Source organism: Lepus europaeus, chromosome 19 (genome assembly GCF_033115175.1).
Source record: "Lepus europaeus isolate LE1 chromosome 19, mLepTim1.pri, whole genome shotgun sequence".
NCBI lineage: Eukaryota > Metazoa > Chordata > Mammalia > Lagomorpha > Leporidae > Lepus > Lepus europaeus.
The window spans coordinates 37,667,958-37,687,880 of record NC_084845.1 but is presented as its reverse complement, the minus strand read 5'-3'; the positions used below and the strand labels follow the sequence as shown (position 1 = coordinate 37,687,880).

Below are 19,923 nucleotides of genomic sequence, written 5' to 3'. Positions count from 1 at the left end.
CTACTGAGACCTCAAATGACCACCCGAGCTTGCCTGGCTGAACAGCAGGCAGCAGCTTCTTAAAGCAATTCTACAGGCCGGCGCCATGACTCGCTTGACTAATCCTCTGCCTGCAGCACCGGCACCCTGGGTTCTAGTCCCGGTTGCGCCTCTTCCAGTCCAGCTCTCTGCTGTGGCCCGGGAGGGCTGTGGAGGATGGCCCAAGTGTTTGGGCCCTGCACCCACATGGGAGACTAGGAGAAAGCACCGGCTCTTGGCTTGGGATTGGTGCAGCGCCGGCTGTGGCAGCCATTAGGGGAGTGAACCAACGGAAGGAAGACCTTTCTCTCTGTCTCTCTCTCACTATCTATAACTCTGTCTCTCTCCCACTGTCAAAAAAAAAAAAAGCAATTCTACAAGACTGAAGGGAGAGGGGTATTTTTCTCTGAAAATGAGAAATGAACTTAACTTTATTAACATTTCTTAAAATGGGTTGTATATACTTCTATCACCTTAATTCTCAAAATACCTATTTAAAAAGTGAAATAGTCACACTGATCTTCCAAAATAGTCATAAGCTAAAAACACAGTTTATTATCTAAATGTTTCCAAATTTCTGTATTTTCTTTTTAATCGCTGCATAATATCCCACCAAATGAACAAATTACAATTTAAAAATTACGGTCAGCTTTCCATATCCATGGGTTCCACATTCTAAGATCCAACCGACTGAGGATGGAAAACATTTGGTTAAAAAAAAAAAACAAAAACAAAACACTGGGCCTGTACTGAACAGGTGCAGGTTGTCTCTTGTCATGATTCCCTAGTACAGTAAAGGAAGTATTTACATAGCGTCTACACTGGATCAAGTATCATAAATAGTCCTGAGATGACAAAGTATACAGAAGGGTGGACACAGGTTACATCCATTACTGTGTCATTTTACGTAAGGGACTTCAGCTTCAGATTTTGGTATCCACAGGTGTCTAGGAACTCACATCGAGAGATGATGACACTTGGATATTTTACTTTGTTAGGTTTACTGGATCAAAGGCTAAAAACAGGTTTGTAGGTCCTGCAATTACCCTATTTTCCTTTCCAAGATGTTCATATGCATTTACAATTCCACCAACAATTTCATTATCTAACAGTTCAACTACAACTTTAAATTATGCTACTTTGAAAAGTCAATTGCTGGGGCCAGCGGTGTAAGTAGTGGGCTAAGCCTCTGCCTGCATCTGGATGCCTGCACTGGCATCCCATATAGGCACCAGTTCTAGTCCCAGCTGCTCTTCTTTCAATCCAGCTCTCTGCCATGGCCTGGGAAAGCAGAAGAGGGTCCAAATGCTTGGTCCCTACCCCAACGTGGCAGACCTGGAAGATGCTCCTGGCTACAGATTGGCCCAGCTCCAGCCATTGTGGCCATTTGGGGAGTGAACCAGGGATGGAAGACCTTTCTCTCTGTTTCTCCCTCCTTGTACCTTCTCAAATAAATAAACAAAATCTTAAAAAAAAAGTCAACTGCTGATTTAATAGATACAACTCAGAATTTTCTAGGTTTGTATTACACTTATTACTAGTAAGACTATATTTTGGGGCTGGTGCTGTGGTGTACCAGGTAAAATCATTGCTTGCAGTGCCAGTATCCTATATGGCTGCCAGTTCAAGTCCCAGTTGCTCCTGTTCTGATCCAGCTCTCTGCTATGGCCTGGAAAGCAGTCAAAAATGGTCCAAATCCTTGGGCCCCAGAACCTGCATAGGAGACCTGGAAGAAGCTCCTGGCTTCGGATCGGCCCAGCTCTGGCCACTGTGGCCATTTAGGGAGTGAACCAGCAGATGAAAGACCTTTTTTCTCTGTCTCTCTGTCTGTAACTCTACCTCTCAAATAAATAAATAAAATCTTTAAAATAAGGAATATACTTAAAAAATATAGCTCTCCTATGTTTTGTGTGTGTGTGTGGGATCCAACTATATTAATCTTTACTAGAGTAGACTCAAGCTAATAAATAAGATGCATCACTGGGTTCTTATGCTCTTAAAATGTCTGAAGACCCAGCTTAAAAGAAACTGTGAAATCAGGTTCCACTTCTTTATGTAACTATCCTGCTCAGAACATTTCCCTGCTTATCAATGTCAAGTTGACATAAAGAACCAATCTAGGCGACATGTCACCATATCTAAGATTTGCATCAAAATAGTAAGTAGAAAGGTGAGTGAGCAGGAAACAGATGACGTAAAACAGAGCACCATTTCCTAAGTGACAACTGTGGAATCTGGATAGGGGATACTCTACTTTCTCATGAGTGGCTTAAGTTAAATAATGCAATTAAGGGCTTTGATTCTAAGGGCCACTTGTAAAAGCCAGTGGACAGTGTGCGAGACCGCAGCTGACTATAGATCTGTATTCCCGGCACAGACAGGCACACCGCCTGGCACTCACTGGCACTCACCACTGCTGGCTGACTGTTGGCATGTTAATGATCCAGTCCACTCTCACAAGTTGAGACTTGAAAAAATAAGTTTTTGCTATGATAAAACACTTCATTGTATAAGCACTAAAATTCCATTTTTAAATAACACTTCAGGGGGCTGGTGCTGTGGCAGAGAAGGTTCAACCTCCACCTGCTGTTCTAGCATCCCATATGGGCACCGGTTTGAGTTCCAGCTGCTTCACTTCCGATCAGCTCCATAATGTGCCTGAGAAAGCAGCAGAAGTGGGCCCAAGTCCTTGGGTCTCTGCACCCACGTGGGAGACCCAGAAGTTCCTGGCTCCTAGCTTTGGCTTGGCCCAGCCTCAGCCAGTGCAACCATTTGGGGAGTGAACCAGCAGATGGAGGATTGTTCTCTCTCTCTCTGCCTTTCAAATAAATAAATAAATCTTAAAAACAAAAAACAAACAAACAAAAAAACTGCTTCAGAAAATACATCTCCATCTAACTCTTAACTATGCAGTTTCTAAACAGTGGCACTTCTATCCTAACCTTGGTAAGAACTGAGCCTCAACCTCTGCCTACTCCCTTTGGAAGTCAGGTGGGAGATGGGCATAACCACAAGAACATCACTTGCCTAGTCTCAAAGAGGATTTCCTGGGGCCAGCTCTGTGGCACACTGGGTTAAAGCCCTGGCCTGCAGCACCGGCATCCCATATGGGTGTGGTTAGAGTCCTGGTTGCTCCACTTTCTTTTTTTTTATTTTGGTTTTTGGTTGCTCCACTTTCAATCCAGCTCCCTGTTCACGTGCCTGGGAAAGCAAATGAGGATGGCCAAAGTCCTTGGGCCCCTCCACCCATGTGGGGGACCTGGAAGAAGCCCTTAGCTCCTGCTTTGGAATGGCTCATCTCTGGCTACTGTGGCCATTTGTGGGGTGAACCAACAGATCGAAGAACTGTCTTGACCTCTCTCTGTAACTCTTTCAAGTAAATAAAATATATCAAAAACAAAAAAACAGAATTTTTTAATCCTTGAGTTCCCCAACAGCCTTACTGTAATTCCCATCTCTGCTCCAACGAGAATATGGAGTGGACAGGTCAAACACAGCACAGCTGTGGCAGTTCCAACGAACAGTGGAAAAGCAGCCTACGAAGCACCGACTTATTCCATCCCTGCTTTCCACACAGGGCCACAAGACCTGACCACTCAACCTTCCCACGGTATCTGAGCAGCTGCTGCTGCTAGGGTTTTCTGTCAACATCCCTTTGGGAGAACAGGGTGCACAGCAAGGCTTTCCTCCGTGTCATTTTATTGATGATAGATTCTGCTCATTCTCTGAGTCAGAAAGGAATTGCCGTGATTGTTAAGCCACTTTTTGGTCTGCAAGCAACTTGACAGGATGGTCTTCTCATTTCTATACTCACCCCAGCACTTAACACCATGTTCTGTGTCTAGATCCACGCTGGTTCATGCTACAAAAATCATGGTTTCCTTAAACCACCACCAATTTAGGCTTTACAAGACTTCAAAAATGCAAAACGTGGTAATACTGCTACCTGAGTACTTATGTTCAGTTATATTCGAGTACTTATGTTCAGTTATATTCCAGTTAATTAATTCTTACTGGGAACAAATCTATCAAAACTCTTAGCAGACAGACTCAGGAGTGCTCCCCGGTTCAGTTCACTTTCTACGAGCAGGAGGAGCCACCTACGGAAGTGTGGAGGATGCAAACCACTCTCCCAGCTCAGGCTTCGTCACCACCTTTCTGCAGCAGCCTCCTGACTTGCCTCCCCTGCCAGGCTCTCTGTTCCCCTGGGCGCAGCCGTCTGAGATTGCTCAGCCACACCAGCCGGAGTGAGACTGCTCAGCCACACCAGCTGCTTTCCTGCTTCTTTCTTCATCATTTATGACAGCACAGGAGTCCTGTCCCAGACGCCTGAGATGGCCTCTCCCTTTGCTCTCCCATCAAGGATGGATCACACGCGCCCGCCCTACAGAGGCGTCTCCACTGGAAAGCTGTACACAGCCCCACCACGGATCTCAGCCTGGGTGGGACAGCCAGATGCGTAACTGACTTCTTGGATGTCAGGAAATGCATCTTAACCACCTTCCTGTATGTGCAACCAGCATAACATCTGGCACACAGCAGGAGCCCAGGAAACATACCAGTGGGTAAAGCCCAACTCACTGTCCTTTATTTTCTCTCCTCCTTGGGGGGAATGATCCCCCTGAGGATGGCACCATCTCTGGTGATGTCTCAGCTGAATGATTCCCAAATCCAAGACTGCTCAACCGCACACCAACAAACATCAGACCGCAGCACCCAACCTCTTCTGCCCAGCAGTGGTGGGTAAGTGGAGGTTTGGCTTCTCACGCCACTCTGGTGAGGCAAAATGCTAAGAGAAGCATGCAAAGTACAGTCTCCTTCAGTTTGAAGACAATCTAGGAGACGGTGTAGAATGAAGCAAGACATAAAAGTTGGAAGATAACCATATACTTCTGGAGTGTTCTAGAATGGTTGGTCTATTTTATATTTGATATTGTCTCCAGGGCTGGCACTGTGGTGTAGCAGATAAAGCTGCCGCCTGCCATGCCAGTATCCCATACGGGTGCCAGTTCGAGTCCCGGCTGCTCCACTTCCAAGCCAGCTCTCTGCTATGGTCTGGGAAAGCAGAAGATGGCCCAAGTCCTTGGGTTCCTGCACACGCATGGGAGACCTGGAGGAAGCATCCTGACTCCTGGCTTCAGATCACCACAGCTCTGGCCTGTTGTGGCCAACTGGGGAGTGACCCAGCAGATGGAAGACCTCTCTCTCTCTCTCTGCCTCTCCTCTCTCTGTGTAACCCTGACTTTCAAATAAATAAATAAATCTTTAAAAGAAAAATTGTCTCCAAAATGTTTCATTTTACACAGCAGTTTTTTTTTTTTAAACCTGTTGGGAGTATATTTCTTTTTTCTTTTTTTTTTTTGACAGGCAGAGTGGATAGTGAGAGAAAGAGAGACAGAGAGAGAGAAAGGTCTTCCTTTTTGCTGTTGGTTCACCCTCCAATGGCCGCTGCAGCTGGCGCATCTCGCTGATCCGAAGCCAGGAGCCAGGTGCTTCTCCTGGTCTCCCATGCGGGTGCAGGGCCCAAGGACTTGGGCCATCCTCCACTGCCTTCCCGGGCCATAGCAGAGAGCTGGCCTGGAAGAGGGGCAACCGGGACAGAATCCGGCGCCCCAACCGGGACTCGAACCCGGTGTGCCGGCACCACAAGGCGGAGGATTAGCCTGTTAAGCCACAGTGCCGGCCTGGGAGTATACTTCTAACGTTATAACAGTCAATGGGGAAATCACCACTGCTTTTTACTGAAATTCACTTCATAGTTAATTCTAACATTTTTCTATTAAGATAAGGAGACCTGTGGGAAGAAAAAAGCTGTATTAATCCATGTCTGAGAGCATCAAACCGACTTACTGGAAGTAAATCTGAAACGAAAGTTTTCCTTCTGACTTTTCTTTTATGGGGAATTTCTTCCATTTCATCGTCTTCAATGAAATCACCACCATTCGCATTCTCTAGTAGCTCCTCGGTCTCCGCAGCTGTTTTTAACCTCTGGATTTCAGCCTCCTTCATCTGAACAACCGTTTCACCAGAATCCATTTCCAAAACTTCGGATAAGATTTTTAGGATGGCATTTATGATTTCTGCCTGACTCTTGGATGGAATGATATCCTTTAGGTTCCAAACTGTGCCTGGGAAAAATGGAGAAGGACAAAGGGACTGTCTGTGAAATCTTATCTCAAGAACGGCTTCCACAGGACTGGTTCTTTAAGCTCAGGTGCAGTTTCAAAATATCTCAACCCTACTGCCTTTGTTCATTTTTTAAGCCTGAAAAAGCATTACATAGAGGCCGTGCTCCTCGTTACAACCCCCACAATCATCTCTTTCTCTATGCACTACCTATCGGCAGACCAAGAGAAGACTGGTCAAGTTTCTTTCAAGATGACGGTGTAGCTTCGCTTCCTTTCATCTTAACCTGAGCTGGTCTCCTCGGCAGCTTATATTCTAAGAGTGGAGTGGAATGTCCTAAAATTCCAAGGTCTCGTACACAAACGAGAGTGTAGGTCATGGCTTTTTGCCTATCAAAATAGGACAGGAGCTACCACTAAGTAGTCAGGTTAATTAAAAAAAAAAAAAAAAAAAAAAAAGTAGGGGGGACTGCCAAAGTGAAACACCTCCTGGGTGCATATCCAGGACTGAAGCAGACACCTGACTGGATCACAGCGGCATCCACGGCAGCATTAATCACAAAAGCCAAAAGGAGAACACAGTGTCGCACAGACAGTATTAAAAAGGAAATCCTGACACATGCAACTGCATGGGTGAATCTTGTGACCTTAAGGTAAGTGAAATTAGCCAATCACAAAAAGAGTGCTTGAATCCACTTAGATGAGCTATCTAAACAATCAGATTCATAAAGTTGACCAGTGGTTGCCAGGGTCTAAGAGGGGAAAATGTGACCATGTGGGAAAAGCTGTTGTTAAATAGGTACAGTTTCAGTTGTATAAGGAGAAAAAGGTTCTGGAGATTTGCTGTAGGACGTGAACATACTTTACACCGCTGAACTATACATACAGAAGTGTTTAAGATGGCAAATTTCATGTGTATTTTACCACAATTAAAAACAAAAATTGGGGGGCTGGCGCTGTGGTGCAGCAGGTTAACATCTTGGCCTGAAGCACCAGCATCCCATATGGGTGCCAGTTCTAGTCTCGGCTGCTTTACTTCTGATCCAGCTCTCTGCTATGACCTGGGATAGATGGCCCAAGTCCCTGAGCCCCTGCACCCGCATGGGAAAGCCGGAGGAAGCTCCTGGCTTCTGGCTTCAGATCGGCGCAGCTCCGGCTGTTGCAGTCATCTGGGGAGTGAACCAGCGGATGGAAGACCCCTCTCTCTGTCTCTACCTCTCTCTGTAACTCTTTCAAGTAAATAAAAATAAATAAATAAATTACATCTTAAATAAAAAAAAGAAATTGGGGCCAGAGTTGTGGTGCAGCAGCTTGAGCTGCTGGATTGCCAGTTCAAGTCCCCTTGCTCTGCTCCTGATCCAGCTGCCTGCTGGTGCACCTGGGAAGGCAGTGGAAGATGGGCCAAATCTCTGGGTTCCTGCCACCCACATGGAAGACCTAGATGGAGTTCCTGGCTCCTGGTTTCGGCCTGGCCCAGCCTTGGCCTTGGCAACTATGGGGGAATCTCTCTCTCTCTCTCTATCCCTGTCATTCTGCCTTTCAAATAAATAAATCTTAAAAAGGGGGGGAGGGGGTATTGTGGTCCAGTAGGTAAAGTTGCCACCTGCAGCACTGGCATCCCATATGGGCACCAGTTCATGTCCAATCCAGCTCCCTGCTAATGTGCCTGGGAAAGCAGAAGAAAACGGTCCAAGTGCTTAGATCCTTGCCACCTATGTGGGAGACCTGGATGAAGCTCCTGCTCTTGGCTTCGACCTGGCCCCACCTTGAGACAACCAACAAAAAATGAGATTGCATTAAAAATATCCTCATAAAAAATTAAAAATCTTTCAAAATAACTTACCTCTGAAAAGCCAAAAGGTAAGAGAAAAATACATCAGCAGTATATAAAGCACATACTGCTCACATGAGAGATGGTCAGATCCTTTCCCATTTCTGTGCTCAGAGACTCTGAGGAGGAGAGTTGGGGCAAAGAGCTTACGGTAAAACAAGCAGTTGGGTCTTAGATGCCCACACTCATAAGTAAGTTCATACGTAAGAGGGGCTCCTGACCGCAACATTTCTTTATCAGATAATAGTAGTTTGTTCAATCGCAAACAGCTCTCTTCTAGTAGGTTTCATAACTATGGACAACTGCTTGAATTAAGGGTCTCCACTTAAACATTACAAACGTCAGAATAGACACAGGCACAGACACCCTGATGTAGGTGGTCCCGTGAAGCAATGAATAACCTGTGGCCCTCACGTCTATCCATTACAAGTCACTATCTTACTCAGCTGAATGTTACCTGCCACCAGCGTCTTTAACAGAAGGTACTCCATGGAACTGACGGGGGCAATCATTACAGATTCCAGAACGTGCAAGGCCGTGGCATTGAAAGACTGCAATAGCTCGGGATTATCTTCGGTCACTGTCTGCAAACAATATGCTACAAGACAAAAACCAAACACTCAGAAACATGGCTTCTGCCCTGGGTCACTTACACCAACATAGCTCCCTAACAATCTGCATCTTCACACCTGCTGTGACACAGGTAGCCCTAGGAGGATGTGCAGCTTCACCTCCACAATGGTGCACGCACATGAGACTTCCCAGACCTTCACTGCTTTTCTCCCTGCTCTTTTTCAAATTCTATTTCCCTACACAACTGTGCTTTTATAAAATACCACTTAACAGGCTCTTAGATGCTGTGCCAATGTTGGATTACAGTGAATATTTATAAAGGTTTACCCTCAATTAACACACCTGTCCTGGACCCACTGCAAATGGCAGTCCACGGACTAAATAAACTCTTAGTTCTATTGCCAACAACAAGCCAGGCTGGTGAAATTCTAGCTTCCTTTAAATGCAATTCATCACAATCATAAAAACTGGGGTTATTTCTGGTGAAACAATAAAATTATTTAAGGAAAAGGGTATTTTATATAAAAATATAAAAAATGAGGGGCCTGCACAGTGGCATAATGGGTAAAGCCGCCACATGCAGTGCCAGCATTCCATATGGGCGCCGGTTCAAGATCTGGCTGCTCCACTTCCAATCCAGCTCTCTGCTATGGCCTGGGAAAGCAGTGGAAGATGGCCGAAGTCCTTGGGCCCCTGCACCCGTGTGGGAGACCCAGAGGAAGCTCCTGGCTTCTTGCTTCAAATCAGTCCAGCTCCGGCTGCTGCGGCTATTTGGGGAGTGAACCAGAGGATAGAAGATCTCTCTCATTCTCTCTGCCTCTGCCTCTCTTTCAAATAAATAAACAAATCTTTAATAAATATATATATATATGCACACACACATATATAATGAACAAATTAACAGATGGATAAAATATTTATAGACATATGATCCATGTAGCAATAAACTTCCTTCCCTAGCATTAAAACAAGACAATGGATAACAATCTATATATCAGAATTAATTAACTAGTAGTACACACTTAAGATTGTCTGAAAAGTCTGACAGAAGAGATATCTGAAACACAAGAGGAGCAAGCCCAAATTTGTTTTCCTGAGGTATTTTATTCCATATAAATCCATTTCTTTCCAGATGAAAAAGATCATGCCCATCCAAATTAGCCAAAATACACGATATCGCTGTCATCTAATTTGGTTTCCAAAGTGCATCTGCATACAAATCCACGTATTTGTAAACATACACACATACAACAAACGTGTTCAGTTTTTATTTTACGTGTTCAGTTTTTTTAAAATCGAATATTTACTTTAGCAAAAAGCAAGATAAACTGTGATTGCTACCATAAAGACAATAAAAATTCACAAAAAACTCTTAATACATACAGGATGGGATCTTATTAAATTCATTGTACTGAACTTTCAAAATAGAAATGACAGCACTTGTTTAAAAAGATCATGAACCTAGCTAAAAGCAAAAAGATAAATACTACTGAACAATGCAAAATGATTTTATTCTGATCATTTCAAAAAAGTTCATTAGAGGAAAAAAATTAGAGACAACTGAATCTACAAGACTAAAGGAACAAAAATAGAATGTTTTTCTTGTAAAAACTACAAATTAACTTTCCTGAAAATTCTATTATAATAAAAATTGTCCCGAAAGTCACCTACCAATTTCCTAAAAACAGCTGAAGTGTTTTTAAAATCCCCATTTATTCACACCCCTCCTCCAAGACCGCATTTTGAAGCCGATTTTTCAGTTTTTCCCAGTGGTACTTATTCTGCTGCTTCCCCCACCTTTCTCTCCTGCAAGTCTCCCCTGGAGCCAAGAGAAGCATTAGGAGGAAGGATGCGTCCCTGCCTTGCCGGGGAGACACACAGTGAAGTGAAAGGACAGCGGATGGCTGCCGTCACGAGGGCTAGAGATGTTTTTCATCGGATTCCTCTGCTCTCGCCCAGAATTCTGCTGAGCTGCCGCCCTCTGGACCGCTGCCTCCTGCCTGGCGAGCAAAGGGTCTCAGAGGCTTCCTGCCCTCGTCCAGAAACGACCAGGGAGCCAGGGCAGCTCAGCTGCAGGTCCCTGCTTCCCATGCCCCATGGGGAGGACACAGGCCTAAGTGAAATTTTCAATCACTTCTCTTCTTCCAAAAAACTGAAGGTATCAGTTTTCTGCTGGAAGTGTAAGATAACAGTACGAGTCGTTTAAGTACAATCAGCTTCCAATTAACTGGCTCAAAGGCCTGGTAGCTGTGGGTTACTGTTTAAATGAAAATGAAAACATCAAAAATTAACACAAGATTCTAAGAACGGTAACAGATTGGAAACCATATATCCTCACATTGCTACCTTTCTGTCTTTCAGAGCAAAAAGCAGGAAAATTCTGAGTAAGGAAAAGTACCAGTCAGACCGAAAAGGATGCAGAACAAACAGAACTCCTTGGCTACACATATATACAATGAGAAAAAAAAATCATTCCTGTAGAATTAACATACTAGATCTGAATAACAATTTTTGAATAAGACTACACATACTTAATAAATCATCACTTTTTCTTCACTTACCTACTGAGATAGCCAGGTCAACATTGGTGGGAAACCTACTTAAATACTTTAATACAATCTCCAAACACCCTTCTTTGTTGAATATAGATACTGCTCTACTACTGCATTCACTAAATTGAAGGGGGGAAAAAAAAGTTTTACTAGTCACATTTTAACATTAGGAAATCAATCACAGAAATCCATGACAAAAACAAATTAGGCTTTACAGAAGCAAAGAGCTGGAGTCAAACACCCACCATGCCTATAGATGAAGAAACCAACGCCCATTCACAGCCACTACACATGTGATAACTGGCTTTCTTTAACTTATTCCTATCACAGCTTGGCCTTTTAGGCAATCTATACCGTATGCATTTCCCCACAGAAGGGTAGAGTGGGAAGAACTCTTAGAAATCAGTTAATTCAACTCCCATTTTACAGATGAGAACACCCAGGCACCAAGGGTGAGGTGGCCCACAAGGAGATCAGACCATCTGTTAGAGGCAGAGGCAGGCCCAGTGCACCTGGGCTCCCTGGGTCCAGCCTCCTGCTCTTTTCACTGTGCCAAAACAGCACGGTAAAGTAAGGACAAATGGTCTCCAGACTTACCACACGAAGTACAAGAGGAAATATAACATTTCATTCATTCCTCCCTGACTGCAACTGTCATCTCATCAAGGAGGATTTACAGTTTGCAGAGAGATCACTGCAATAATTCTTTTTGAAATCACACTTTTAATAAGACTAAGAAAGCTGTCAGTTATTAACTAGCACACACAGTAACTATAGTAACTGCATCACGTTTCTAGAGAAAGGAGTCTCTCCATCCATACTGCACACACACATGGACACTAACAGCTAACAGGTCTGACCAAATTATTCAGTTTGTTACCTGAAGAAAAACACTTTCTGCAATGTGTTAATGCAGCACTGAAACGGCCCAGCCATACATATGTGAAGACAGTCTGAATTATCCAGTAGGAAGCAAAATGTAAGACTCATAGGCATTCAAGAAAGAGAAATCATCTTGGAAATGTATTAGGTTAGGACTGTTTCCAAATAATTTTTTTTTTAATTTCCAAAATTTGCCAATTGACCCAATTAAGTTATGTGGTGCACAGCACCCAGCAGTCTGCTCAGGTCCCACTTCTCCACAGCAGGTCTCTCCAGCACAGCTGGTGGAAGGCGTCCACCAGCCCACGATGCAAGCACAGGCAGGTCCAGACTGCCCGGGAGGCAGCTTTACAGGATCCAACACCTGCGCTCTGCCATCAGCCACTATAACCACTGACTGAAAATAAGGACTCATGCTGGAATTGTGCTACAATTGTGGGACATAAAATGAGACAGAAAAAGTAAATCCAGGTTATGTTTCTAGCCACTCCACCCTCACCACTGCTACAATCAGGAATGGAGAGTGGCCTCCTTCCCACTAGGGTCAATGGACCTCACCTTGGGCACCCACTGCCCACCCCAATGATAACAGCCAGGGAAGGGGAATCAATACCAGCTAAGACCTGTGGTCCTTGTCTCATTCCAATGCCAAACCAAGGCAGCCACTGCCCTGGGGTTTGACAAGGTTTTAAGACAACTGCTGGCCGGCGCCGCGGCTCAATAGGCTAATCCTCCGCCTGCGGTGCCAGCACACCGGGTTCTAGTCCCGGTCGGGGAGCCAGATCTGTCCTGGTTGCCCCTCTTCCAGGCCAGCTCTCTGCTATGGCCCGGGAGTGCAGTGGGGACGGCCCAAGTGCTTGGGCCCTGCACCCGCATGGGAGACCAGAGAAGCACCTGGCTCCTGCCTTTGGATCAGCGTGATGCGCCAGCTGCAGCATGCCGGCTATGGCGGCCATTGGAGGGTGAACCAATGGCAAAAAGGAAGACCTTTCTCTCAGTCTCTCTCTCTCTATCCACTCTGCCTGTCAAAAAAAAAAAAAAAAAAAAAAGACAATTGCTGCCTAGGGCGTGTGGGTGGTGTGGGGGACAAAGCACGAACAGGAGGTGTTAATGGTATGATCCATCATATTTTTACAGTGGCAATAACTGGAAAGAACTGTCTTTAAAAAAAAAAAAAAAGGAATGAAACTATGAGGCAAGGGGCTTCAAAGGTGGTTTACCCCTAGGTCACCTGATACTACCTCCTACCAGCTACCACCCTCACTGACAGACAGGCCTCCCTAGGAGAACAGAGACCGCTACACAGCTGAACAGAACGCAGCAGCCTGGGCAGCGCTGTAGCAGGAGCTGTGCTTGGCAGCATCTTACCATATATTCCACAGCACGTTCACCGCCTCATTGGCTATGTTCTCAACAGAATTTCTGCTCTGATCTTTTTTCTCCTCTGGCGACATCTCATTTGAATCCAGTCCAGCACTACACTGTAACCAAACATCACGATTAGCACTCTAGTTCACAAGAATAATTAAACAAAAAGGCTAATGATACTGAGGAGTCAAAAAAAACTAAACATCAGCAATTACAGTGGTTAACAAGCCCATCAAGTTTTCAGAAGCTGAACCATTCCCACAACCCTGCTTGCCTTCTGGCAAGAAATACAGAGAAGGTTTCCCCAAGTCACCGTGAAAATTGGATATAAAGCAATTCACATTTTAAATGAAAGTACAAAATCAATACAAAACATTTTGTACAAAACATCTGACCTAATGAGATAAAAGACAAAGAAGGCAAAGAAAGATAATGTGTAAGAGCTAACATGTATACAGTGCCTTGTAAGGCACAACTGAGTGTGTTACCCATGGCAAGTCATTAATCCCCACAGCAAACCGAGACAAACTACCATCCCTGAGGGAAGGCAGCCACAGGGAGCGCGCTGCTTGCTGAACGCTTTAGCGGGGATGCACACCGCCGGGCTTCAAGGGCAGGCATCCTGGCTCCGAGTCAGTGCTCCCAGCCGCGCTGCAGTACTGCCCTTCTAGGACAGTCCACGGGACCCTCTGCAGCACGGCTTCTCACTCTAGGGACTACCGACATTGGGGCCTGCACAATTCTTGGTTGTGGGGGTGTCCTGTGCATAGCAGGATAGTCAGCAGTGTCCCTGGCCTGACCCCACGGCATGCAAGCCACATTTCTTACCTCCTCTAACAACCAAAAATGTCTCCAGACACTGGCTAACGTCTGGGCAAAATCACAACCCGCTGAGAACTACTGCCTCTACTCAAAACTGGACATGCTTTATGCAGGCTTAACTGTAAATTACCAGTCAGTACAGAACAGGGAAGCAGAGAGAGCACTGCGTAACCCCTGAGCGAGGTATGCGGAAAGACTGGCATGACATCCAGTCGAGAACTGCAGGCAGTCTACAAGTGCGGAGTGTCTGTGTCCAGCTTCCCCATCTGTGAAATGGGAACAAGCCTACTCACAGGACTGCTGTGAGGATTAAAGTAAGTAATTTGCAAAACAGAAAAGCAGTAGCTGCCACATAAACAAGCAATCAGTAACTACTAGTTATTGTCACTGTATGAAATTAAAGGTCTACAAAAGTCTGTAGGGCTTCAGGAAGGTCATTTCTAACTATCATATAAATAAAGGAACAGAGGATGAATAAATTATCACTGACATAGTTCACTGTTTCCAAGAAAAGAAATTAAATTCCCACAGGATGCTTTAAGGGAAGAAAAGTAACACCAGTGCTTTTTTTAAAGCTACCCAAGTTTGCATCCTAAATGCAACATTTAATTTTTATTCATTGTTTTATTTGAGAAGCAGAGAGTCTGAGAGAAAGAGCTCCCATCCACTGGTTCACTCCCCAAATGCTAAGGCTGAGGCTGGGCCAGGTCTGGAGCCAGGAGCCAGGACCTCCATCCAGGTCTCCCAAGTGGGCGGCAGGAACCAGATCACCGGAGCCGTCATCACTGCCCCACCCCCCCAGTCTGCGTTTCGAGGCGGGACACAGGCCCCCCAGGCACTAAGCTAAATGCACACGCCCCAAGTGCACGTACCTCTTTCAGAAGTGCAACCAGCGGAGTCATGATATCCTTCGTCACCATGTCGTCACAAACTTCAAAACCTCCACAGGCACTCAGATTTCTACGCAAGAAGTTTCGATCGTGTTTTATTTTCAGTCACACGTCATAAAACACTATCCCACGCTCACATTTACTTCTCCTTTCATTAGACCTAAGGTTTCCCAGGAGACACAGTTTGCTATTTTTGTCCTACGCGACAGAACCAATCCACAGATTCCCACCGCTCCTGAACGTTGTTCTACCAGATGCGAGCAGGTGACTGTCACGCAGCCACGTGCTTCTCAGGTCTAAGCACACAGGCACACGGCTACAGGGATGGGCCACGGAAGACGACGGCACCCACCTCACATCCTAACCGGAGGGACCCCGCCCTGGCATCCACACGCTAAGGGCAGCGAGGGGAGGCCCCAGAGGAGGACACACCCTGACTCAGCCCAGGCTAAGCTTCACTGGAGGACACCCCTGAGCCACGGCCGGCAGGAAGAGTGTGCAGAGAAGTCAGGCTGCTCCCACGTCCTCAGGCGCTCCCAGTGCGCGTGTCTCCTCGCCGGGGAGGGATGTCCACCCCGTCCCCATCAAGCGGTCAGTGCACCTTGTTCCTCGGACCTCAACTCTAACATCACTGCTCAGGTCTGTCTTCCCCGACCCTTGGAGCACCTGTGTGGTTGCTACTGGCTGGTCAGCACACCTCTGACTACCTGGCTAATGCCTGTCTGATTCGGCGGTCTTAGAGAGTCCCTGGAAGTCTCTGTTACTCACGACCCCATGCACAGAGCATAGCCCGGTGCCCAGCACACAGGAGGTACTCGAAGCACGCTGACATCAGTGAGCACAACTTAAACACAAGAACTCCAAGTACTAACTTCTACTCTTGCCCCCTCTACAGTCCATTCTCTGCACAACCACGAGAATGGCCTCTTCCAAAGGTAAATGATCAGGTCTCTCCCGTTCTTAGAATAAACCCCACCTCACCCTACTATCCCTCCCCAGCCTCATCTCCTACCCCTTCTCCTAACCCTCAGTTCTGTAGCCACGCCACGCCCTTAGCTGTCTCACTTCTCTGCGAGGAACCCTCTTGCTCCATACTCCCTCGCCTGGCTCCCCATCCTGCAAGGCCAAATTCACCACTGCCACCTACAGAGCACCCCCAACCCAGCACCCTCTTGGCTTTCCTAGCGCTTCTCACTATCTAACATCACGCTTGACCCTGTTCTAGTTTTCCGTCTTCCCATCAACAGAGCTTCTGGGAAGACCGGGTTGTGCTGTTTGTTCCATGTAGAGCCCCTGCATCTACAACCCCTGGCTGGAAGAGTTCGTCCAACCACGGGACCCCAAGGAAGCTTCCTGGAGAGCATAGCAAAGTGCGCCGGTTTGGGGGCCAGAACGCCTAGCAGCACCCGCTAGACTTGCGTAGGACCGGAGGGTCCCAGGGTCGGTCCTCCCCGCCCGCCCGGTTCTCCGCCCTCCCTAGCCCCTGGCAATGAAACGCCGAGCACGCGACACAGCCCCGCACCCGCCCTCCCGGCTCACCTCAGCGCGCCGGCCGCCGTCTCCCTGACCGCCAGGCTGCGGTCCAGCAGCAGCGGCCCGAGCCGACGCACCGCATCCCGGCGCGCCAGGCCCGGGAGCGCGGGCCGCTGCTGCACCAGCCGGGCCAGGCCCGCGCACGCGCACTCGCGGACCTCGGCGCTCGGGTGCTGGAGCTGCGGGACGCAGGCGAGGAGGTCAGAGGGGGCCCAGTGCGCACGCGCCCCCGGGGCCCGCCCGCGCCCGCCGCCGCCGCCCCGCGGAGCCCCCGCCTCACTTTTTCCAGCAGCTCCGCCGCCGGCCCGTCGTCCTCCTCGTCTGCAGTTCCGTTCGCCGCCGCCGCCTCGGCCTGACAGTCGCCGGTGGGGGAGAACTGAGGTCGCTTGAAGCGCTTGGTCCGGCTCTTGCCCATGGCGACGTGCGCTGCGGGGACAGCCACAGACAGGAGGGCAGCAGCAGGCGGCGGAGACTGCGGGACCGGCGGTACCGTCGTACCGCCCCGGGGGGTGCTGAGCGTCCCCACTCAGCTGGGCCGCCTGACGGCCCGAACACACATGGTGAGGCAGCGCGCACGCGCGCCGCAAGTCGGCGGCGAGGGCGGGGCTGGCGCGGGGAGCGCGCAGGCGTGGAAGCGGCGTGGGCGTGGCCTGCGCGGGAGAGGGGCGGGGTCTTGTGGCTTTTCCAAGGAAGCAGAGGGCTGTGTTGAATGGCGTGCTGACTTCACGTCCGCCTAGGTGCCTAGCTATCAGGTCAGTGTGTGCGGGAGAAAACCTTGCTCTTTGGCGACCCTACCCTTTAGACCAACTGTCTGGTAAAGGAAATGACATTAACTGGCATAACAGAGGTGTGATGGGCTTGCAGAGGCTGGGGCCTACCCACGACCCACGATAGGTGCAAGGAAACCTTGGAGCCGCCAGAGACCAGGGTCTGTCAGAAAGTTCGGCACAGAGGTTGGGGCGCCACTCGGGATGCCCGGTCCTGTGTCAGAGTGCAGTACCAGACGGCTCTGCTTGTGCTCCCGCCTCCTACCAGTGCGCCCCTGGGAGCCAGCAGGTGGTGGCTCCAGCACTTGGGCCCCTGCCGCCCACGTGGGAGACCCAGATGGAATTCCCGGCTCCTGGCTTAGGCCTGGACCAGCCTGACAGTTTCAGGCTTTTGGGGACTGGACCAGAAGACAGAAGATTTCTCTCTCGCTCTTACTCTTACAAATAAACAAAAATAAACAGAAAACCTTTTTTTAAAAATGAAAGGTTTGTGAAAAATGGAGTTCGAAAGTGATTTTATTTTGGTGCAAAAAATATTTTTAAATGCATATGTAGTCTTCGCGTGACCCTCTTGAAGATCGAGTGTATGTGTTGGTGGGTTTTTTGCTTCCTAGACATCTCATCTGGCTGCGGAGGGCCTGCCACCTCCCTTCTCTGAGCTGCTCTCTCCACTTCCCTTGACCACATGGCTTCAGGTGTCTCCGCCCCTGTGGTGGAATGAGAAGGCCATGCCAAGATGGCTGCTGGCAATGGAGCCTGCCTGGCAACAGGCTGTGATTGGATGGCTTCGGAAACCACATGACAGCGGAGCCTGCCTGGCAACAGGCTGTGATTGGATGGCTTCGGAAACCACATGACAGCGGAGCCTGCCTGGCAACAGGCTGTGATTGGATGGCTTCGGAAACCACATGACAACGGAGCCTGCCTGGCAACAGGCTGTGATTGGATGGCTTCGGAAACCACATGACAGCAGAGCCTGACTGGCATCAGGCTGTGATTGGATGGCTTCGGAAACCACATGACAGCGGAGCCTGCCTGGCAACAGGCTGTGATTGGATGGCTTCAGAAACCACATGACAATGGAGCCTGCCTGGCAACAGGCTGTGATTGGATGGCTTAGGAAACTGCCTGGCAACAGGCTGTGATTGGTTAGGGCATAGGCCGCCCCTTGACCAGATTGGCTGCCTTGGCTATTTAAGCAGCTGTAGTAACTGAAATAAATGAGTCTGCCGGCTGCTTGCCTCTGGCCCACTATCATCCAGCTCCCAGGGTCTGTGTGGTGACTCTGCGCCTCTTACCCCCACCACGCTCCTCCTCTCAGATGGAATCCACCTCAACATCTGGTGCCCAATGTAACAGAGAGAGACAGCGTGTTGGACTCGGCAAGGTCCCGCTGGATTTCGGCAAGCAGGCCCCTCGGTGTTTTGTGTGCTGTTCACTTCTGTGAGGGTGAGCACAGAACCCCCTCCTACGCCCCTTTCCTTGTCCTTGTCCTCGGTCTAAGTGACCCCAGGTTAGCACACACCGCCCAGAAGCGTAATGCCACTTCTCAGCTCCTCCTTTTACTTTTGGTTCGCCTGGCAAATTCACATAAGGGACTGATCATCCCAGAATTCGGAACCAAGTCATCTTCCCTCACTCGAGAGAGGTGATGCTCTGGAGACACCGTGTGGGCATACAGCCTTGACTTAATGAATCAAGGAAGTCCCCCACTAAGCACAGGACATTCTACAATCTGATACACCACTGTCTGTTCGTCTAACTTAGGGAACCCCCTGCATAATGCCATCAGCTGCTGGGGTGCTAGGAATTTGCTTTGTTATGGCAGCAGTGCTGTGGGTGTCTTTCCTTTGGCTAGAGTTGGTGTGGCGTGCTGCTCTTAAGCCCTCAAACATGGGAAAGATTCCCCCCTCTCAGAATCCCACTCAGATTACCAAACATTGAATCTGTGAGTGATAAGAGCCTGACACTCCAGGCCACTGCCTCGCAGGCAACAGTTGATGACTTAGGGAGAGAGAGCTCTGACAGTGAAAATGACGTGACAGTAGACAACGTAGCAGTGCCTAGTCAGTCACCCCCCAAATATCTGTGGGATGTATTTCGATGACCTCGAGGCAATAACTCATGAGAGGTCATCCCATCCGCACCCAGTGAGGATCCCTACATTTGTGGCAGTCCCCAGGCACCCCAGGCTCTCAGGGCAGCTGCTAGACCCCATCCCACCTGCATATTTGCTGTTAATGTAGGAGCGGATGCAGAATTCAGGCCCTGAATTCAAACACCCATAAATGACCTTACTATGCTAAAAAAGACTTCTCAAGAGTCAGGTCCTGACTCTCCCTACTTTGAACAAGTGCTCACACGATGGGCAGCAAACCTTCAAACTCATTTTGACTGGGTTACACTGCTCAAAGCATGTTTGTCGAGACCACAGTTTTTACAGTGGAAAGCCTCCTATGAGGAAGAGGCTGAAACCGTGGCGAGAACTAATGCTGCCTATGGAACTGCAGTAAACTTTGATATGCTTACAGGCCACGGCACCTACTTAGATCCTCATGAACA

At 48.1% G+C, this 19,923-nt stretch overlaps 1 protein-coding gene across 2 annotated transcripts in view; it reads right to left on the bottom strand.

Moving 5' to 3' along the window:
- HEATR3 (HEAT repeat containing 3) overlaps positions 1–17,153 on the bottom strand; it is a 53,711-nt gene extending 36,558 nt beyond the window's left edge. The window contains exons 1-7 of one of the 2 annotated variants that reach the window (XM_062176587.1): positions 16,875–17,153; positions 16,601–16,773; positions 15,044–15,131; positions 13,350–13,462; positions 11,109–11,218; positions 8,432–8,572; positions 5,869–6,146 (exon numbers count right to left, since the gene is read on the bottom strand). In XM_062176587.1, coding sequence (XP_062032571.1) covers positions 5,869–6,146; positions 8,432–8,572; positions 11,109–11,218; positions 13,350–13,462; positions 15,044–15,131; positions 16,601–16,773; positions 16,875–17,009 — 1,038 coding nt within the window. In that variant the 5' untranslated portion in view covers positions 17,010–17,153. The remainder of the gene's footprint in view (positions 1–5,868; positions 6,147–8,431; positions 8,573–11,108; positions 11,219–13,349; positions 13,463–15,043; positions 15,132–16,600; positions 16,774–16,874) is intronic. The other variant, XM_062176588.1, reaches the window with a different exon arrangement.
- Between the last annotated feature and the right edge of the window lie 2,770 nt (positions 17,154–19,923).